This window comes from Styela clava, chromosome 9, assembly GCF_964204865.1.
Source record: "Styela clava chromosome 9, kaStyClav1.hap1.2, whole genome shotgun sequence".
Lineage (NCBI taxonomy): Eukaryota > Metazoa > Chordata > Ascidiacea > Stolidobranchia > Styelidae > Styela > Styela clava.
In genome coordinates, this window is record NC_135258.1 from 7,727,277 (window position 1) to 7,744,453 (window position 17,177).

The window sequence follows — 17,177 nt, forward strand, 5'->3', positions numbered from 1 at the left end:
GGAAGGTCGAATGGACATTTATCATCGTTGCAATTTCGGCTGAATGTCATATTGTTTTCCGTATCTCATGATCACATTATTGTCGTTCTCGAAAGCCATGTTTGAAAACCTCCGCTTAATATTTCACTAATTCAATTATTAGCAACAAACAAGTACATACTTATTTGAAAAAACACCCCGGGAAATACCGGTCCTTTGTAAAATGCTGTGATACTGGGCGATTGCGACACATTCCTGATTATATCAATTTGACATCCGGAAAAGCATTTGAAGCTCAACGCGGGATGTAACCCTAAAAAACCTGCTGCCAACGCAAGCAGCACAGAATCAATGGGGATATATACCGTGAGAGATCCAAATTACGGTAAGCTACTAAAATTGAATAGATTTCAAGGGATATTATACAAGTTTTTGATTTAATACTCATCTAATCTAAATAGCACAGGAGTGGCATCTAAATAGTAGAGCTAGATTTAGATGCATTAGCAGGTGCTGTTTTTCAGTTGAACGAATTGGATTGACGTCCAACAAGTTTCGTTGGGAGTCTCATTTCTTGAAAGTAAATGAGTCTCGTTCGACCATCAAGAATTTTTTGGACACTTCACAAGTGTTTGCAAGCCTTGTAGTCCAATATATATCTATACTTAAAGCCCCGAATTCCAATACCTAAGCTGGCATCTGTTGTCCCTTGTTCTCCAACTTTTCAAACTTAATCCTGACTGACTTCGGATTGATTTTTTTCCTCGTGACTTATTTTCCTATGATCATGATGGCTTCCGACAGCAAATTCAAATAGGAGAAAGTTTTAACTGTTGAAAACGTTCCACTGTTGGTGTTGTGACGAGTTACAATAGTAGCCCTACGTTGAACAATTTACACTGAGCTGTTTTTAAGACACAAGTGATCTCGTATACTGGTGCTTTCTAATGTCTGATTAAAATTTACCGAATTTATTTAATCGTCTAGAAAACTTCACATTTTTAACAATGTTTTTATTTTATACACAATGCACACTGCGTATTTTTATGCTCAATTAAACACGGCGCTTACTAAACAATACTAAATGAACTGTAACGTTTTCAGTGCCAAGTACGCGCTATTATCTTTTCGGCATAGTTATGTCGGACAATATCCACCGAAAGTAGCCATGCGAGAAAACTTGCATAAAAGCATGTTCTTTTTGTTTGATTGCCCAATATATAACTAGGATAACGTCACATAGTGAAAAATTGACATAAAAAATAAGTAATAGCAAAAGGCATCGTTCAAATGTACATTGTTACTAATAGTTGGAGTAGATAGGCCTAGATAGAATGAATTATAACTTAGCATGCTTTGACATGCATACGTTCAAATTTCTGCTTATCTAATTTTTTCCTGAGCCAGTAAAAATCAGATACGCCGACATTGTATTACGTATAACAAACACACCACGTGCTTAATTACATATAAAATTACGAACAAAACACTTCTGTCTATCTTCCAAAGCTTTTGGCCCTAATTACTTTTCGATTTTAATCGGTAAGTATGTTGATAGGTATTTGTCTGTCTGATCACGTTTTGAGTATGTCATATTTTCAGGCGGTTCTGTTACAAAAAGTCATGTAATGCTAACCGGTTCGCTGATCACAAAATATTCCGTGAGACGTTTATATAGAACCGGTGCGAACCGGCTGAATCCCACTACTGCTTTTGGCCCTAATTCGTATATCAACACGTTCCCTGTTCCAAGTTTCAAAAAGAGTAAATATGCTAACATTTTGCTGATACGCTCAGCATCGCTGACAACGTGCAAGATCTTTACCACGCAAAGAGTGTTGTCCTGTCCAATGGACATTAAACATCGTTTGACCACGTTTTGAGTACTGCAGCAGTTTGCGGTTGCCATGTTTAAAATAATTACTTATCGATCTTAAGATCGGTAAGTATGTTGATGTCTGTTAGAGTTAGATGAACGCGATATCTTGCGAAGGCGAGGATGAATCTGCTCCAAATTTTGCATGTGCATTCATCATATCTCGGACCAGAATCCTATTGATTTTGAATGTATTATGTCGTATAATTAGCGGGTTATTAATTAATTAGTGATGGGACACGTGGTGTCACCATTGAATCAAAGCGAAGGAATTGAAACCGCAGTTTCTGATTTGGAGGATCCCCTTTTTTCGTCGCTGAGAACGATTGTGTGCGTAACACTGCCCTATCTGCGATGTTGAGCGTTTAGGTATTTTGGTTACTCGCCGCTTCGACTTTTTGGGATTGGTGATGACCGGTGTATTGTTCCTTGTTCTGGAATCGTTGTATTAAGCCAATTCGGATGCAATCGGAACCATCCTTCATATACTATCTTTGTATTTGACACAAACTGTGATGAAATTGAATTAGCGCCACCTAATGTGGCCAACGTGGCACCATCGTTAATAGTCTCATGGCTATGCGAAGGTTTTATTTGGTTAGCGTGCGTCAGGATTGCTACATCTTGTAACTTGTTCTTTTTCTTGTTTTAGTATAGTAGTAATCTTTAAGTTAATAAATGCCTAGAAAACAGTCTAAATGAGTTTTCCTCGAATGGTTTCACTACAATTTTATTAACTTAAAAATTAGCTTCGGTTTTACCACTACAAAGCGTGATGGCTCAACAATTGGAAAAGTTTATCCGTGTACCAGTCTTGGACACTCCGCCGAATTCGCCATATGCTCAAAAGGTTTTCAGTCATTGGGAACGCATGATCAAGAGCTTTTTGAATTCTGCAGAAACTGCTAGAGCTTCGTCTCCGACGACAACAACATTGCCTGTGATTGACAAATTGGCAATTATTGTGGGCTACATGTCTCCTGATGTGTTTGTTTATATTTAAGAAATAACAACATATGACACTGCTATGGCCAAATTAGAGAAGTTGTACAAGAAGAAGAAAAATGACGTTTTTGCCAGGCATAAATTGGCGACGAATAAGCAAAGAAGTGGCGAATGCGTAACAGAATTTTTCCAACAATTGTCTTCGTTAGCTAAAGACTGCAACTTCGAAGCCGTATCTGCTGATAAGTATAGAGAAGAAGCTATAAGAGATGCTTTCATAACTGGATTGAAATCCGCCGAAATTCGTCAACGGTTGTTGGAGCACGAAGTATTAACACTTGACAAAGCTCTTCAGATTGCAGATTCATTAGAGAGAAGCCAAAAGTAGCTTTATAGTCTTCCATAACGTTTGATTGATCCTTTCACACTGAGCATTTCCTGTTGGATGGTACGGAGTGGAATTGGCCAATTAATGACCACATTGTCAGAAAAAGAAGCATCTGAAACTGTATCAGACACAGAAGAAAGACGTGATGACAATTTCAAATCTATAGCTGTGACATCGAGAACTTCAAACTTCGATTTTGCTGTCAAAAGGTGTGGTTATTGTAGAGGTGTGCATCGCTTAAAACGTCAAAATTGCCCAGCCAGAAATGTGTATTGCTTCAAGTGTGGTCGACGTGGACACTTTGCAAGAGTATGTAGATCTTCTAATGAAAATCGTGACAAAGTTGAAAACCCACATTTAGCTGCTGTTGTATCTAGCAGTCTAAAACTAGCTCTTGTTTCTGTAATAATCTCTGGCAGGCAAGTTGATGCTCTTCTCGACTCGGGCTCTTCTGATAATTATATGGCTAGCAATTTCGCGTCTTCTCTTGGGCTTACTCTAAAAGGACCGATGTCTAAAATTTCACTAGCATCAAAGAAGTCCGAAACTCGTATATTGGGATCTGTGACAGCCAATATTAGGGCTAATTCCCGAACATACAAAGATGTCAACTTTGGCGTAATAAATAACTTGTGTGTGGATGTTATATTGGGGCATAACTTCATGAGCAAGCACAGAAGAGTTATATTTCGGTTTGATGGCGCTTATGAGGATCTAAATGTCGAGAAAACCTGTAACCTAACTGCTGCAAAGGTTAGTGAACCTATTCAGATTTTTCAGTTTATTGAACCCAACTGCAAACCGATAGCAGCTCCGTCTAGAAATTATTGTTCAGACGATCGTCGATTTATTAAAAGCGAGATATCTCGTCTTCTTGGGGAAGGTATAATAGAGCCTTCAAGATCCCCATGGAGAGCACAAGTTATTGTGACCAAAGATGCCCGGCATAAGAAACGTATCGTTATTGATTATTCTCAAACGGTAAATCGATACACCTATTTAGACGCCTACCCATTGCCCAAAATTGACAAGATAGTAAATGAGGTAGCTAAAGGACGTGTATTGTCTACTATAGATTTGAAATCGGCCTACCACCAAGTGCCATTGGCAATAAGTGATAGACCTTTAACTGCATTTGAAGCTTCTGACTCCCTTTATCAATTTTGCAGGCTTCCATTTGGTGTTACTAATGGTGTAGCTGCATTTCAGCGATATATTGACTCTATCATTGCCAAATACGACTTGAAGGGAACTTTGGCTTACTTGGATAATGTCACTATTTATGGTACGAACAAGGAAGAACACGATGAACGACTGAAAGCATTTCTCTCTGCTGCCAAAGATTGTGAGTTAACTTTAAACCAAGATAAATCCTTTTATTCTGCTACTGAACTATCACTGTTGGGTCATCTAGTATCACATAACACTATTAAACCGGATCCTCAGCATTTCAAACCGTTGCTCGACATGAAGCCTCCTCGTGATTCTAAGAGTTTAAAGCGTTGCCTTGGAATGTTTGCTTACTATTCCAAATGGATTCCTAAATTTTCTGATAAAATAATTCCCTTGACTAGAAATTCGGGGTTTCCACTTTCAAACAATGCTATGAGATGTTTTGAAATTTTGAAAAGCGATCTACTAAATGCCTGCCTCGGGAGTATAGACGAAAGCAAGACTTTCACCATTGAATGTGATGCGTCTAATAACGCAATAGCTGCTATTTTAAATCAGTGTGGTCGTCCAGTAGCTTTTACTTCCCGTACACTATCTAAAAGTGAAATAAAGTACCCTTCAATTGAAAAAGAAGCTGCTTCTATTATAGAAGCAGTATGAAAATGGAGTTATTTGTTACATGGAAGAAAGTTTTGCTTAATTACAGATCAACGGGCCCTGTCTTTCATTTTCCCAAAAAACCATAAAAGCAAAATTAAAAACACTAAATTGTCATTGTGGAAATTGAAACTTAGTTGCTACAATTATACTGTTGTTCATCGAGCCGGGATTGACAATGTAGCCCCTGATACTATGTCTCGAATAAGTTGCCTTTTTGGCAATCCTGATTTTGACCTCAAAAGTATTCATGAACAACTTGGTCACCCGGGTGTTAGGAGATTGTCACATTTCATCAGATCTAAGAATCTGCCTTTCTCTACTGAAGATGTGAAACACATTTGCTCCAACTGTCAGCAATGTGCGGAGCTAAAGCCGCGATATTTTAAAGGCAATTACAAGCATGATTTAATTAGAGCAACTCGTCCGCTGGAACGAATCAGCATTGATTTCAAGGGTCCCGTTTGCGGTAAAAAGCAGTATATTCTGATAATTGTTGACGAATACAGTCGTTTCCATTCGCCTATCCTTGTAAAGATATGACTTCTACAACTGTGATACAGTGCCTTTCTTCCTTATTTTCACTGGTGGGATTACCTGAATACGTACATAGCGATAGAGGCCGGTCATTCTTATCAAGAGATGTTACGGAGTTTCTTGCAAGAAGGGGCGTTGCTAACAGCAATTCCACTCCGTACCATCCAACAGGAAATGCTCAGTGTGAAAGGATCAATCAAACGTTATGGAAGACTATAAAGCTACTTTTGGCTTCTCAAAAATTACCAGAGGGTGCCTGGGAAATTGTCTTACCTGATGCCTTGCATAACGTAAGATCTTTATTATGTGCGTCTACTAACTCGACTCCACATGAACGGTTGTTTGGTTTTCAACGACGATCGATGCTGGGCCAATCGCTCCCCGATTGGCTACTTTCAAGGGGTAGTGTGTTGCTTCGAAAATTCGTTCGGACAAAGACCGAACCTCTCTGCGACGTGGTGGATCTATTGGATGCCAATTCTAAATATGCACTGGTACGCCACTCAGATGGAAGACAAACTACAGTTTCTGTGAAAGACTTGGCGCCATGTCCCGACCAATCTAAAGCTAAACCAACCGAGACTCCAAATGATTTGAATGACGCTGATTTGCCAGAAGCTCAGGATGAATTAAATTCTACTTCGGATGAAAATTCGGAAACTCCCGTAGAAGATACTGAAAGCCCTCAACTTCGTCCCTCTGGTAGAATACGTAAGAGCCCGGATTGGTACGGAGATAGAATCTCTTAGCTTTATTCTACGAAGTGCTATTTTCATTTTGTAATTTTCGTGCATACTTTATATTCTGTTATATATATATATACATGATCTTTCTGGGTGGGGTGATTGTGATGAAATTGAATTAGCGCCACCTAATGTGGCCAACGTGGCACTATCGTTAATAGTCTCGTGGCTATACGAAGGTTTTATTTGGTTAGCGTGCGTCAGGATTGCTACATCTTGTAACTTGTTCTTTTTCTTGTTTTAGTATAGTAGTAATCTTTAAGTTAATAAAAGCCTAGAAAACAGTCTAAATGAGTTTTCCTCGAATGGTTTCACTACAATAGTCGACGTTCGCCATTTTCGGTGGCAAATAGGCTATTTATTGGCTGAAACCAAATCGAAACAATCAGGTTCGGGGTTGCAGAATTCTTCACCAAAATTTGGCTGGGCTGTGATTGAATAGCTGCCGCAACCCCGGTTAGCGCCGTTGTTTTTGACACAAATATAGGATAGTCGGCATTAGCCATTTTTGGTGGTAAATAGGCTATTGGCTGAAAACTAGTTCGGATTTGCAGAATTCTTCATAACAGTATTTCCTCGAGTAGTATTTCGACGACGACGTGGGGTGGGCTATTGTTTCCTACAAATTTTGATATAACGCGATGCCCAAGATGGATATAAAAAGATTAGAGGTTAAAAAGAGGGAAATTCTATCCGGTATTGCAAACAAATCGCGGCAAAAGCATCGAAAAGAAACTGAGATGGAGACCTTATGTCGACTTGATAAAGACTAAAAAACACATGCCGGAGGTGCGAAAATGGGAGACCATAACCGAAAAAAAATTATTGTCGCGAACAAGACAAAAAACGAACTGCCGAGGTTCGTGCGCGCGAAACGGCTCCGAAAAGATCTGGCCGTCTCCAAAAAGTAAAAAAAAAACGGAGAGTCGAGTTTTGTGCGCGGGAAACCACTCCGGAAAGATTTGGCCGTTTCGAAAAAGTAAAAAAACGGACAGCCGAGGTTCGTGCGCGCGAAACGCCTCATGAAAAATCTGTCCGCCTCCAACAAGACAAAAAATGGACAGCCGGGATTCGAACAAGGAAACTATACAGGAAAAAAACTGCTCGTCTAAATCGAATAAAAAAACCCGCCACGGACACGGAATCGTCAACATGGAGAAAATAACACAAATTATACACATTCAGAAATTTCATCACCGTATTTCCAGTGGCGCAGATTTTCCCTGCACTCCATGCCACCGTTTACAGTACAAAGTTAGTTCAGTGAAACTCAATAACACTGCTTACAAAAAAAGTAAACATGAAAATAATTGAATGTGTTCTATCGTACGAAATTAAGTCACCAGATGGAAGCGTGTATATTCGCAGAATATGTCACACATCGTTAAAGAATGGGAAGATACCTTGCCAATCTAAATCGTCATAATATGACGATAGCGGACCAACCAGCAGCTTTAAAATACCTGAATGTGCTAGAACTTTGTTTGATTTCACAGCAAATCCCTTTGATGAAAATTTTTGGATTTCCTCGAGGCAAGCAACGAGGAATTCACTGGCCCGCATTCAATGTTTCCTCTAAGTTACACGTCGTATGTGATCAATTTCCTCGGTTGCCGTCTGAATGTCAGTTGATTCCATTGAAGTTAATTAAAACGTAAATTGTCCTACACATCGCATTACATGTATGATTATGTGCTAATTTATAAATTGATATGTGCACAATTATATTGAACATGCTTCAAAAAATGATGAGGAATTGTGGAATTCTATGTTTATCGACGGCAACGATGACGTGCAGTTAAATTCTAATGAATCAGTCAAAAATATTCCGTAGCACCAGATATTCAAACAACGTGTCCTTCTTGCCATTTCTCTGATAGCGAGAAAAAACGTAGTTCAACAAACTCATCACCCACAAATGTTTCGTATTTGCCGACATCTACGGGTAGCGTTTTGAGTCGCAATTTATGGAACACAGCACAAACACAGGGAAGGAAAGTAAAAAATGTTCCATCAGATGGAAATTGTACGTTTGATGCCGACCCGCGAACGTCTTTCCGATTCTAATTTTGGCCCGAGGCCAATAAAGTTTGGGAACCCCTGACTTAGTAGGCTACGTCTTGGCATATCGTTGCAAACCCCAGTCGAAATACGACGTGAACTATTATTAAAATATATGCTTGAACACGCGGATGCCTGTAGAGTTTTTGTATGTATCAATGTCAGATATGAAGAACTTGATTGCTCTGACATGGAGCATCCGTCAGATTACGATACGACATTTCCCAAGTTAATAATCCGGCGCCTCGTCATAATCTAATGTGGCAAAATTTAAGAAGAATAATACTAACAAGAACAACAACATAATATTGAAACGATCGGTATGTACACTGACGTGTCCAATAAGATTGTCGTCAACACAAAGGGAAAGAAGTTTGGCTGTTTTATGGGCAGGTTTATGTCACTTTGTCCCGGGTCAGAAAGTTGGAAAATTTGTATCTGACTGATTTTGTTCCATGTACTATCAGATGTAGTTCTGAGTGTTCTGAAGTGATGAAAAACATGCGTGCAATGACTATGACACACCAACGTCCACCCGGATTGACATATTTAAATAAATCAATTTGGTTAACGGTAGGTCATTTAAACATAAGGTACTTTTTAAAGAAGATGGACGATTTAGTTTCTCATACATGAAGTGAAATTTTTCGTCATGCTGATATTTGCTGTTTCACAGAAACATATTCGATCGGACGTCACAACAAATTCACCAACAAATTGGACCACGTTTCCTTTAGAGAAGACGTACCCAGTGAACAAAATCATGGTGGAAAGCACGGATTATTAGTCTGTGCTTCGCGAAAGCTGAATCCAGTTGAAATAAAAACATCCTCGAACGTGCTTGAGCATAAAATGATTCGACTGAAAACTTCCACAAATAAAGAATTTTTTTTGTTGTGAATTTACAGACCACCGAGTTTTCTGCAGTTGGAATTTCTTAACATATATATTCTCCGAATTAATGACCTTCATTTCACAAGGAGATCCAACATTCATCTCGGGATATTTTGTTGATAATATTTTCCATAATCGATCTTCTATCAAGGAAAAATTTATTGAGCTTGGTTTCCGACAATATATTCCAACCAATCGCGCGACCACAGATGATGGGTCTCTGCTTGATCACATGTATTTTAATAGAAATTGTACAAATGACGGCATTGTTGTTGATATTGTGGACACGTATTATTTGGATCATTTGGATCATCAGTGTTTATAACAATCAATTAACTAACCACATAGTTTAATATCTTTGGCGAAACACCGCTGTGTGTCTCAGCAGGATAAATCATTCAGAATATGGCCAACCAGTAAAACACAATTTGCAAGAATAACACATGTGAAATCGTACTCCGTCAAAATTGTCGAGTAAAATATTGAACATGTGAAAGATCGATAAGTCGGTGGTCTCCGATCGCTATCTAGTTTTACTATTTGTTGGGTCTAGCGCAAAAACGTCATTTGTGTGATATTCCAGTTTGGTTTTAAGTACCCGTTACAAAACGAGGCCTAAAAAAATCGGGTATAAATGTATACATTGTTATCATTGTATACAAAGTATATTGGTGTGTTGCCATTGGAAACCAGATACAGTGGCCTATATTGCTACTCAATTTTGGTCACCGCATCATTATTTTACACGGAGTATGATAAAGTTGATTCGTTACTATAAAGCTACCGTCCATTGGAAACCAGATACAGTGGCCTATATTTAGGCTTACCATACGTCCCGCTTTTTAGCGTCTTGTCCCGCCGTCCCGAGAAGTCAGCCAAAAGTCCCGCTTTGGCGCTCAGCTATCCAGCATAATACACAAATATGTTCTCGTTAATGTTGTTGCTGTGTAGCGCGACGCTAGCCTACTTACTAATGGTGAATGCGTTATTTTGTTTGTTTCGTTGCTTCCCGCTAACATTGTTATCGAACGTATCACATATAAAATTAATTATAATTGGTCCTGTTCGGATGTTCACGTGAATGTAACATTGAACAACGTCTTTTTGAAGGTGTTATCTACACAAAAGCATGTTTGCGCGAATAAGTAAATCCTTAATGCTTGAAAACGGCAGACTATTTCATTATTCTTTATTCGTTTTGCTGTACTTAAAAAATCCAAATTTGGATCATTTGTATCGTTAGCGTCTATTCCTTTCTATTTTTAGAACTGAACCCGATATTTAGACAGAGAATATGCGCATGAATTCTCGATGATAATATTGCCAATAAAGATGGCTTTAAATGTAGGCCTTAGTAGTAAAATCGGACAATGTAAAGTTACAGGATCACAGCTAAGGGGTCGTGTCTTTAGAGGCGTCCCGCTTTGAAGTCAAGCAAAAATATGGTAACCCTACCTATATTGCTACTCAATTTTGGTCACCGCGTCATTATTTTACACGGAGTATGATAAATTTGATTCGTTACTATAAAGATACCGTTCTCTGATCTAGTAAAGCCTCGAATCGAATTCTCAGCAAATTCGGTTTCTTTTATCAACGTGAATATAGATTAAAACAAGAGAGCAATGATCGAATACATGGAAACGAAAGCCGTAGTGACATATCTTTTACATTACCGGTAGCCTGCCCATCAGATCACTGACATGCAAGCTCGGCACGAATTTTTTAAATTTGATGACGACATCACACAAAGCTTCGAAGTAAAAAATTGATCTAATTGATTCCAAATATAATAGCTTTCTAGCGGCAACAAGAAGCTTTAATCACTGAAAATTGGTCCAGTAGTTAAATAGAAAAGCGATTTTGCATGCAAACAACATAATACAAAACAACCATTGGTTCACTTCGTGTGCGATGACATATAAATTCATCAGAAACATATCGAAGCATTTCATTTTTAAATCATAGTTGTTTGAATTATTCATATCTTAGTTTTTCTTATATATTTATGCAGACCAAAGCTGTAAAACGGAAATTGAAAATATGGAGTCAATGGCTGCGAAAACAGTTGCATCATATAAAAATGATGCCTACTCACTGGCTCAATATTTAAAGAAAATTGATATAAGAAACACTGAATTAAAATATTCGTAAAATCGGCGTAAAATTAAAGTATTGTTTGTTATTGCAACTGTAAATTATTTAAATAAAGAAAAAAAGGCTTTGTTTACAGTATATTATCACTTGAACAATTTAGTAAATTTTGCATTGAATGTGATTGTAATTGAATGAATATTTATTCGTCATAAATTAAATAGACGGGAGTCGTAAAAATAGTTGATTTTAATCTTCAGAATAATTTGATTGATGTGCCCAGTATCTGTGGCCGCCAAGAAACCTGAAAAAAGAGCGCATCATGTAAGGAATACATCTAATTTATATCTATACTCCATGCCTTGCTAAAAATAACAGTCGGTTAAAACTAAATTGAAAATGGATCGAAAATAAATGTTTATTAAACTCCAGGTCTGAAATTGGTTTAAATAAATAAGTCAGGACAGTAATGATCAAATATATGGGCACGAAGATCCAACAACTAACCGCTGTACAGGTTGCATTTGCCACTCACAAAGTCATGCGGCTGACATCAAAACATCACAAACAACATCAAAACCAACGACAGTCGTGGCGTATGCAATCGCGTTTAGGGCGCTAAACAGTGTTCCTTCCCACGAATTGAAATAAAACAGCAAAAGTTTGTTTAAATATCGGATCTCGTAGTACTTGGGTGATATTGAAAAAATAATCATAAAAATCAATAGACAACTGACGACTTATACCTACCTCAACCTTAAGTGATAAAAATACGAAATCGATCGACCCATTTGTTACGAAGAAAATCTATTTTTTCCAATAAATAAGTCGCTTCCAACATCACAGAAGCCAACAAAATTAGAAGCCTCAACTTTGATGATTTAACTAAAAATATCAGTAAATGTTCCCACCATGCCATATCGAACGCCCTCCAATTTTTGTCCAAACCGTAAATCAGCTTCATTTCATCTTCGGTTATTTTGAAGTCGTAAACCTGGATATTCAAAAAGGTGTTGTTGATAACTGCAATGTAAGAAAAAATCAGGAGGTTGAAGGAAGGGAAATATATTTTACTAATCAGAACGCCTGTGTAAAGCTCACTTGAAAATTGCTTTTTATTCGCTCAGGGTCCACGCTTTTTGCAACAGCTCCTACTCCTCTTTGTATTTGGAATCTTATTGCTATTTGAGCGACAGATTTCCCTCGTTTTTCTGTAATTGATTTCAAAACTGGATCTTCAAGAACAACTGGGTCTTGGTCGGTAGCCCTGAAATAAAAATATAAAGTTTTCCTTCGATAAAAGTACGAGAGTTTTTTTTGTCATCATCAATTTATTGAGGTATTTTGCGCATTACTTTTTGAAATTTGTTTATGCAAAACTACTACCCATTAAACAACATATCAATAAATAGCATTTGTTTGAGCACGTCTGAAATCCTGCAGCCGTCCACATGTAATCACCATTAATTTTTTGACTTTGTGTACCTAACTAGTGTTTCCACACGAACTTTTCTTAACGTAAGTCATGCCAGCAACCCATTGAGAAGAGTGATTTCCAAAAACTTTAGCCTATGGTACAATTAAGAAAATTCATGTAAACTTTGCATTTAAAAAATTACGCCGACGATTAACGATATTGAACGGTTGACAAAAATGCCATGCTTCCTAGACTAGCACGAGGCCTGTCCGCCTGTTTAGATGGACCTTTGACTCCCGTAAAATTATTCTTATACTTTACCATTGCAAACTTTTCGGTGCTTATTTTAGCAGGGTTTCGCTATTGGCGCCTGTAAAATGGGATATTTGTTTCAAATCATCATCATGATTTATAGCGTTTAATTAACCATCTGTTTTTAAACGTACCGGTAAAGAATTTTAGCCTAGTCTATCACAGCTATGTCTACAATAATTTTCTAATACTGCAATTAAACTGACACTCTTAAGAAGACAAAGTGATCATTGAAATATTTGATAAATATTTAAATATCCGAGACACAACTGAAAACTAACAAATAGAATTCAAAAACGCGAAAACGAGATAATGTTTACGACGACGCTTGAAAATAGGTCTGAACAAGAAAAGTGTCTGAGCGAATGCGTTGATACGTCACTTTTTGCAGCTTGCTGATTGGCCAATGTCACGAAGAAAACAAGGAAGTCGATGTTCGCGGAAAGTTCATAGCAAGGCCTGTCTGTAGCCAGTTGGGAAACAAATTTACGACCCAGAGGCGCCGTGGTACGACGACCAATTTGGTCGCCATTTCGCCACTGTCCTGCGGAACACTCCAAAGAAGCTCGCGGAACTACAAAAATCTCTCACCAAAATCTTGTTTTGGAACCCAGCGCTGCGTATGCAACCACAGCAATTCCATTTCTTTTGCAGAATTCTATATGTTTCACATCAGCTAAGTAAGGATGAGATTCAATCTGATGAACAGCAGGTTTAATAGAGCAATCTTTCAATATTCGGTTTATCTGGTATTCGTTGAAATTAGAAATCCCGATGCTTCGAACTAAACCTTCCTTTTGTAACTTCTCGACCTCCTGAACAGAGAAAAGAGAAAAATCACTGATAAATAAATCTTTATTTGATCCATCGTATAGAATACGCCACATTGACGAACACAACTCGATTCGTTCGATATTTTATCGAGAAACAAATATGGTACCGGTGTTGTGCTTGAATAATTTTTATCAACAGTTAGGTAAATCCGACATTGCAACGACCAAGTAGTTATTTTTTCTTACCTACTTATCGCCAATGAGATGAGAAACTCCCTTGTCAGGAACACTATAAGGCAATGTTTTTTTTAGTTTATTTATATCAGATAGAATTTATTCCAATAAAAAAGAGAGCGTATCCATTAGCTGTGGAGACTGAAGATATGGGTAAGTCACGATCTTACCCGACACCGGCTTTTTTAATTAGAAAATTTGCAATGTTTCATCAATGGTCGACAATTATTCTACGAATGGGAGACAATCCTGTTTCAATTTCAAGGTCACATACTTTCCAGGTATCCGCGTAATGAACTTCATTGTCATGGAGATAAGTTCCGTTTTCGTCTTGTGGAAATGGATCTGCTGTTTTCTTTATAAAAAGAATAAATTAGAGTCAATTATGGAGGGATTTAACAGATAATTTCACGACTCCACAATTCCTCACGATTCAATATGTATTTCTATCTAAAACTTACCGGCAAAGCACATGGGATGTGAATCAGGAATAAATCCAAGTATTCGGTTTGTAATTTGTTTAGGCTTTCCATAAAGCCCTTTCTCACATCTTTTGGGTCATTGAATTGTGCCCACAGCTGCAAAAATGCAATATATTACGTAAATACACAGTGCAAAATTTGTATTTGTAAATTTGTGGATGTTTATGTTTCGTTGGATGGGTGAGGGAATTTACGCGATCCAGTCGTGTCGTGCGATAGCAATTTTATTCCTGACATTAGTGCTATCCGCTTTTTGAAGATTAGTTGCTTGTACACAAGCAAAGATAACTAAATTCAATTACAAAATAGCGTTATAGTTAAAACGATACCGACAGCAATTAGATTCAAAATTATGAAAACAGGTTTTCTTTTGTATCGAAATCATCAACAGTAGATTTCCTCATTCACAAAACGTACGTATGTCACTAACATGAAACGCTTTGCATTAATCTGATAGATAACTTTCAAAATGCTAAATACGACACAATTCGTCGGCTGCGATGCACTGTCGTAAAACAGTGCACCGTCCTAATAATCCAGATATCCCAAGAACAGGTTCGCGGACCCGCTGGTCCCATCAATGGACAAGTTAAAAAAAACGAAAACAAATACGAAGAAATCAGCCTAGTACCTTGCTTGTTAGAAACATCTCTTCTCTTTTTACTTTCCCCTCTTTATATAATTGTTGCAAAGTATCTCCGATCTCTTTCTCATTTCCATACATCCAAGCACTGTCTATATGCCGATATCCACATTCGATTGCAGTGCTGATTGTAGTATCGACTTTTTCAGACGATACCTGCCAAAACAATGAACTGGCAATCCGTATATCTCATTTACGGTCGCTTATGTAAGGTAATGAAAAAACTCGAGTAATTGGTCAATCAAATACCTGGCTTATTAATGGCATATCCGATATGGCTGGTATCAAGACGAGAGGCTCTGGTTCGCCCTATGATTTAGCCGTTTTATCGGCTTTCGTCTCTCCGAGATGAATATGTAAATCCTATCTCGGTTAAAAATATTTAATATATTTTCTTAAAAGTAAATGAGTCTCGTTCGACCATCAAGAACTTTTTAGACACTTCATAAGTGTTTGCAAGTCTGGTATTCCAATATCTATCTATACTTACAGCCGAGAATCCCATTATCAAAGCTGGCATCTGGTGTCCCGAGTTTAATGTTAGTTCGTACATGACAAACAACGAAACCAAGCTTTGCTGTCAAATATTATTTGTTCTTCAACTTTTCAAACTTAGTCCGGACTCTCGGTTTAATGTTTACTTTTTCTATACTACTATACACCTTCGTGACAGCTATATACTTGTACAAAGAATTATTTTTCAAAAGTTTTTTGAAGGCGTAAGTTGTGTAGAAATATAATATATATATATCAACCTAAAACACAAAAGAAATAAAAACGTATCGTAAAAATAGTTAGTCGACCTTCTCTAAAAATTTCATCTTATTACCAGTGTCTCGATTTTACAATAAACACTGCGTATTTTCATGACAAGTAAGCACGGCTCCTCCTAATCAATACTAAAGAAACTGTAATGTTTTCGTCAATGCCAAGTACGCGCTATTATCTTTTTGGCAATGAAATTATCCACCGAAAGTAGCCATGCGAGAAAATTTGCACAAAAGCAATTTATTCCTATTTGATTGCCAAATATAAAATTGGAATAAAGTCGCCTGGTGCCAAATTGGCATAAGAAAAGAATTAATAGCAAAACGCATCGTTCAAATGTACAATGTTACAAACATTTTAATAGATATAATATTAAATAGAAATGAAAGTTAAGCTTTGAGAATTGGGGCTTATCTATTATTTGATAGATATGTTCGCGCGACCCTTCATTTTTTATGTGGATTTTGTTTCAATGCAAATACCGGTTATCATGCATACTAAGATATTGCAAGAATCAATTTTGGTGATTATTGTAAATCTGCTCGAGGTGGCGAAATTCAAATACGCGGACGTTAGATTGATTACGCAAAAAAAACATTAAACAAGGCTAGCGCTTGATCACATATATGTTTTTGTTGTTAATCTGGTTTATGGCACTGATAACACCAGTGGTCTTTTGCACTATTAACATATTCGAAATGAAGAATTCTAGATATACAATTATGAAAAATAATTAGATATACAATAAAATAAATTTAATATTAGTAATCCTAAAGAATTCTGCCCTTTGAATACAACAAATTGTATAGCAGATTCAATCATATGTAAAAACTTCTGCCGATCTCATATAACCATGCATGGATGGTGGAATAGACATTTATCATCGTTACAATTTCGGCCGAATGTCATTTTGTTTCCGTATTTCATGATTACATTATTGTCGTTCTTGAAACCATGTTTGACAACCTCCACATTTTTTTACCTATTCCAATTATTAGAAACAAACAGTACATACTGTACTTATTCAAAAAAAAAAAACCCGCACGGACTGAATAACGGACTGTTGTAAAATGCTGTAATACTGGGCGATTGCGACACATTCATGATTATATCTCCCTTCATGATTCTGTCATAATTTGACAGCATCCGGAACTCAACAAATAAGTGTTGTCGTACTTATGCATATGGTAGTTATCATAGA

At 37.3% G+C, this 17,177-nt stretch overlaps 2 protein-coding genes across 2 annotated transcripts; one reads left to right on the forward strand and one right to left on the reverse strand.

Annotated features, from left to right (window-relative positions):
- The first annotated feature begins 5,430 nt into the window (after positions 1-5,430).
- On the forward strand, positions 5,431-6,542 carry LOC144427131 (uncharacterized). The gene has a single exon (XM_078115832.1). It carries the CDS (start codon positions 5,558-5,560, stop codon positions 6,302-6,304), a length of 747 nt encoding a protein of 248 aa, XP_077971958.1. The 5' UTR covers positions 5,431-5,557; the 3' UTR covers positions 6,305-6,542.
- Positions 6,543-11,339: 4,797 nt separating this feature from the next.
- On the reverse strand, positions 11,340-15,841 carry LOC144427317 (aldo-keto reductase family 1 member B7-like). Its single transcript, XM_078116335.1, has 8 exons — positions 15,699-15,841; positions 15,197-15,364; positions 14,545-14,661; positions 14,358-14,438; positions 13,668-13,891; positions 12,449-12,614; positions 12,259-12,341; positions 11,340-11,651 (listed from the first exon to the last, which is right to left on the reverse strand). The coding sequence occupies exons 1-8, from the start codon at positions 15,759-15,761 to the stop codon at positions 11,597-11,599; spliced, it is 957 nt and encodes a 318-aa protein (XP_077972461.1). The 5' UTR covers positions 15,762-15,841; the 3' UTR covers positions 11,340-11,596.
- Positions 15,842-17,177: the final 1,336 nt, after the last annotated feature.

Bases quoted from the DNA above. Each gene is read 5' to 3' on its own strand.
- LOC144427317 (XM_078116335.1), bottom strand. From the start codon at position 15,761: ATGTACGAACTAACATTAAACTCGGGACACCAGATGCCAGCTTTGATA. The intron at 14,662-15,196 runs GTACTAGGCTGA...GCATTTTTGCAG, and splicing joins AGATGTTTCTAACAAGCAAG to CTGTGGGCACAATTCAATGA. The intron at 13,892-14,357 runs GTATGTGACCTT...TTCTCTGTTCAG, and splicing joins ATTACGCGGATACCTGGAAA to GAGGTCGAGAAGTTACAAAA.
- LOC144427131 (XM_078115832.1), top strand. From the start codon at position 5,558: ATGACTTCTACAACTGTGATACAGTGCCTTTCTTCCTTATTTTCACTG.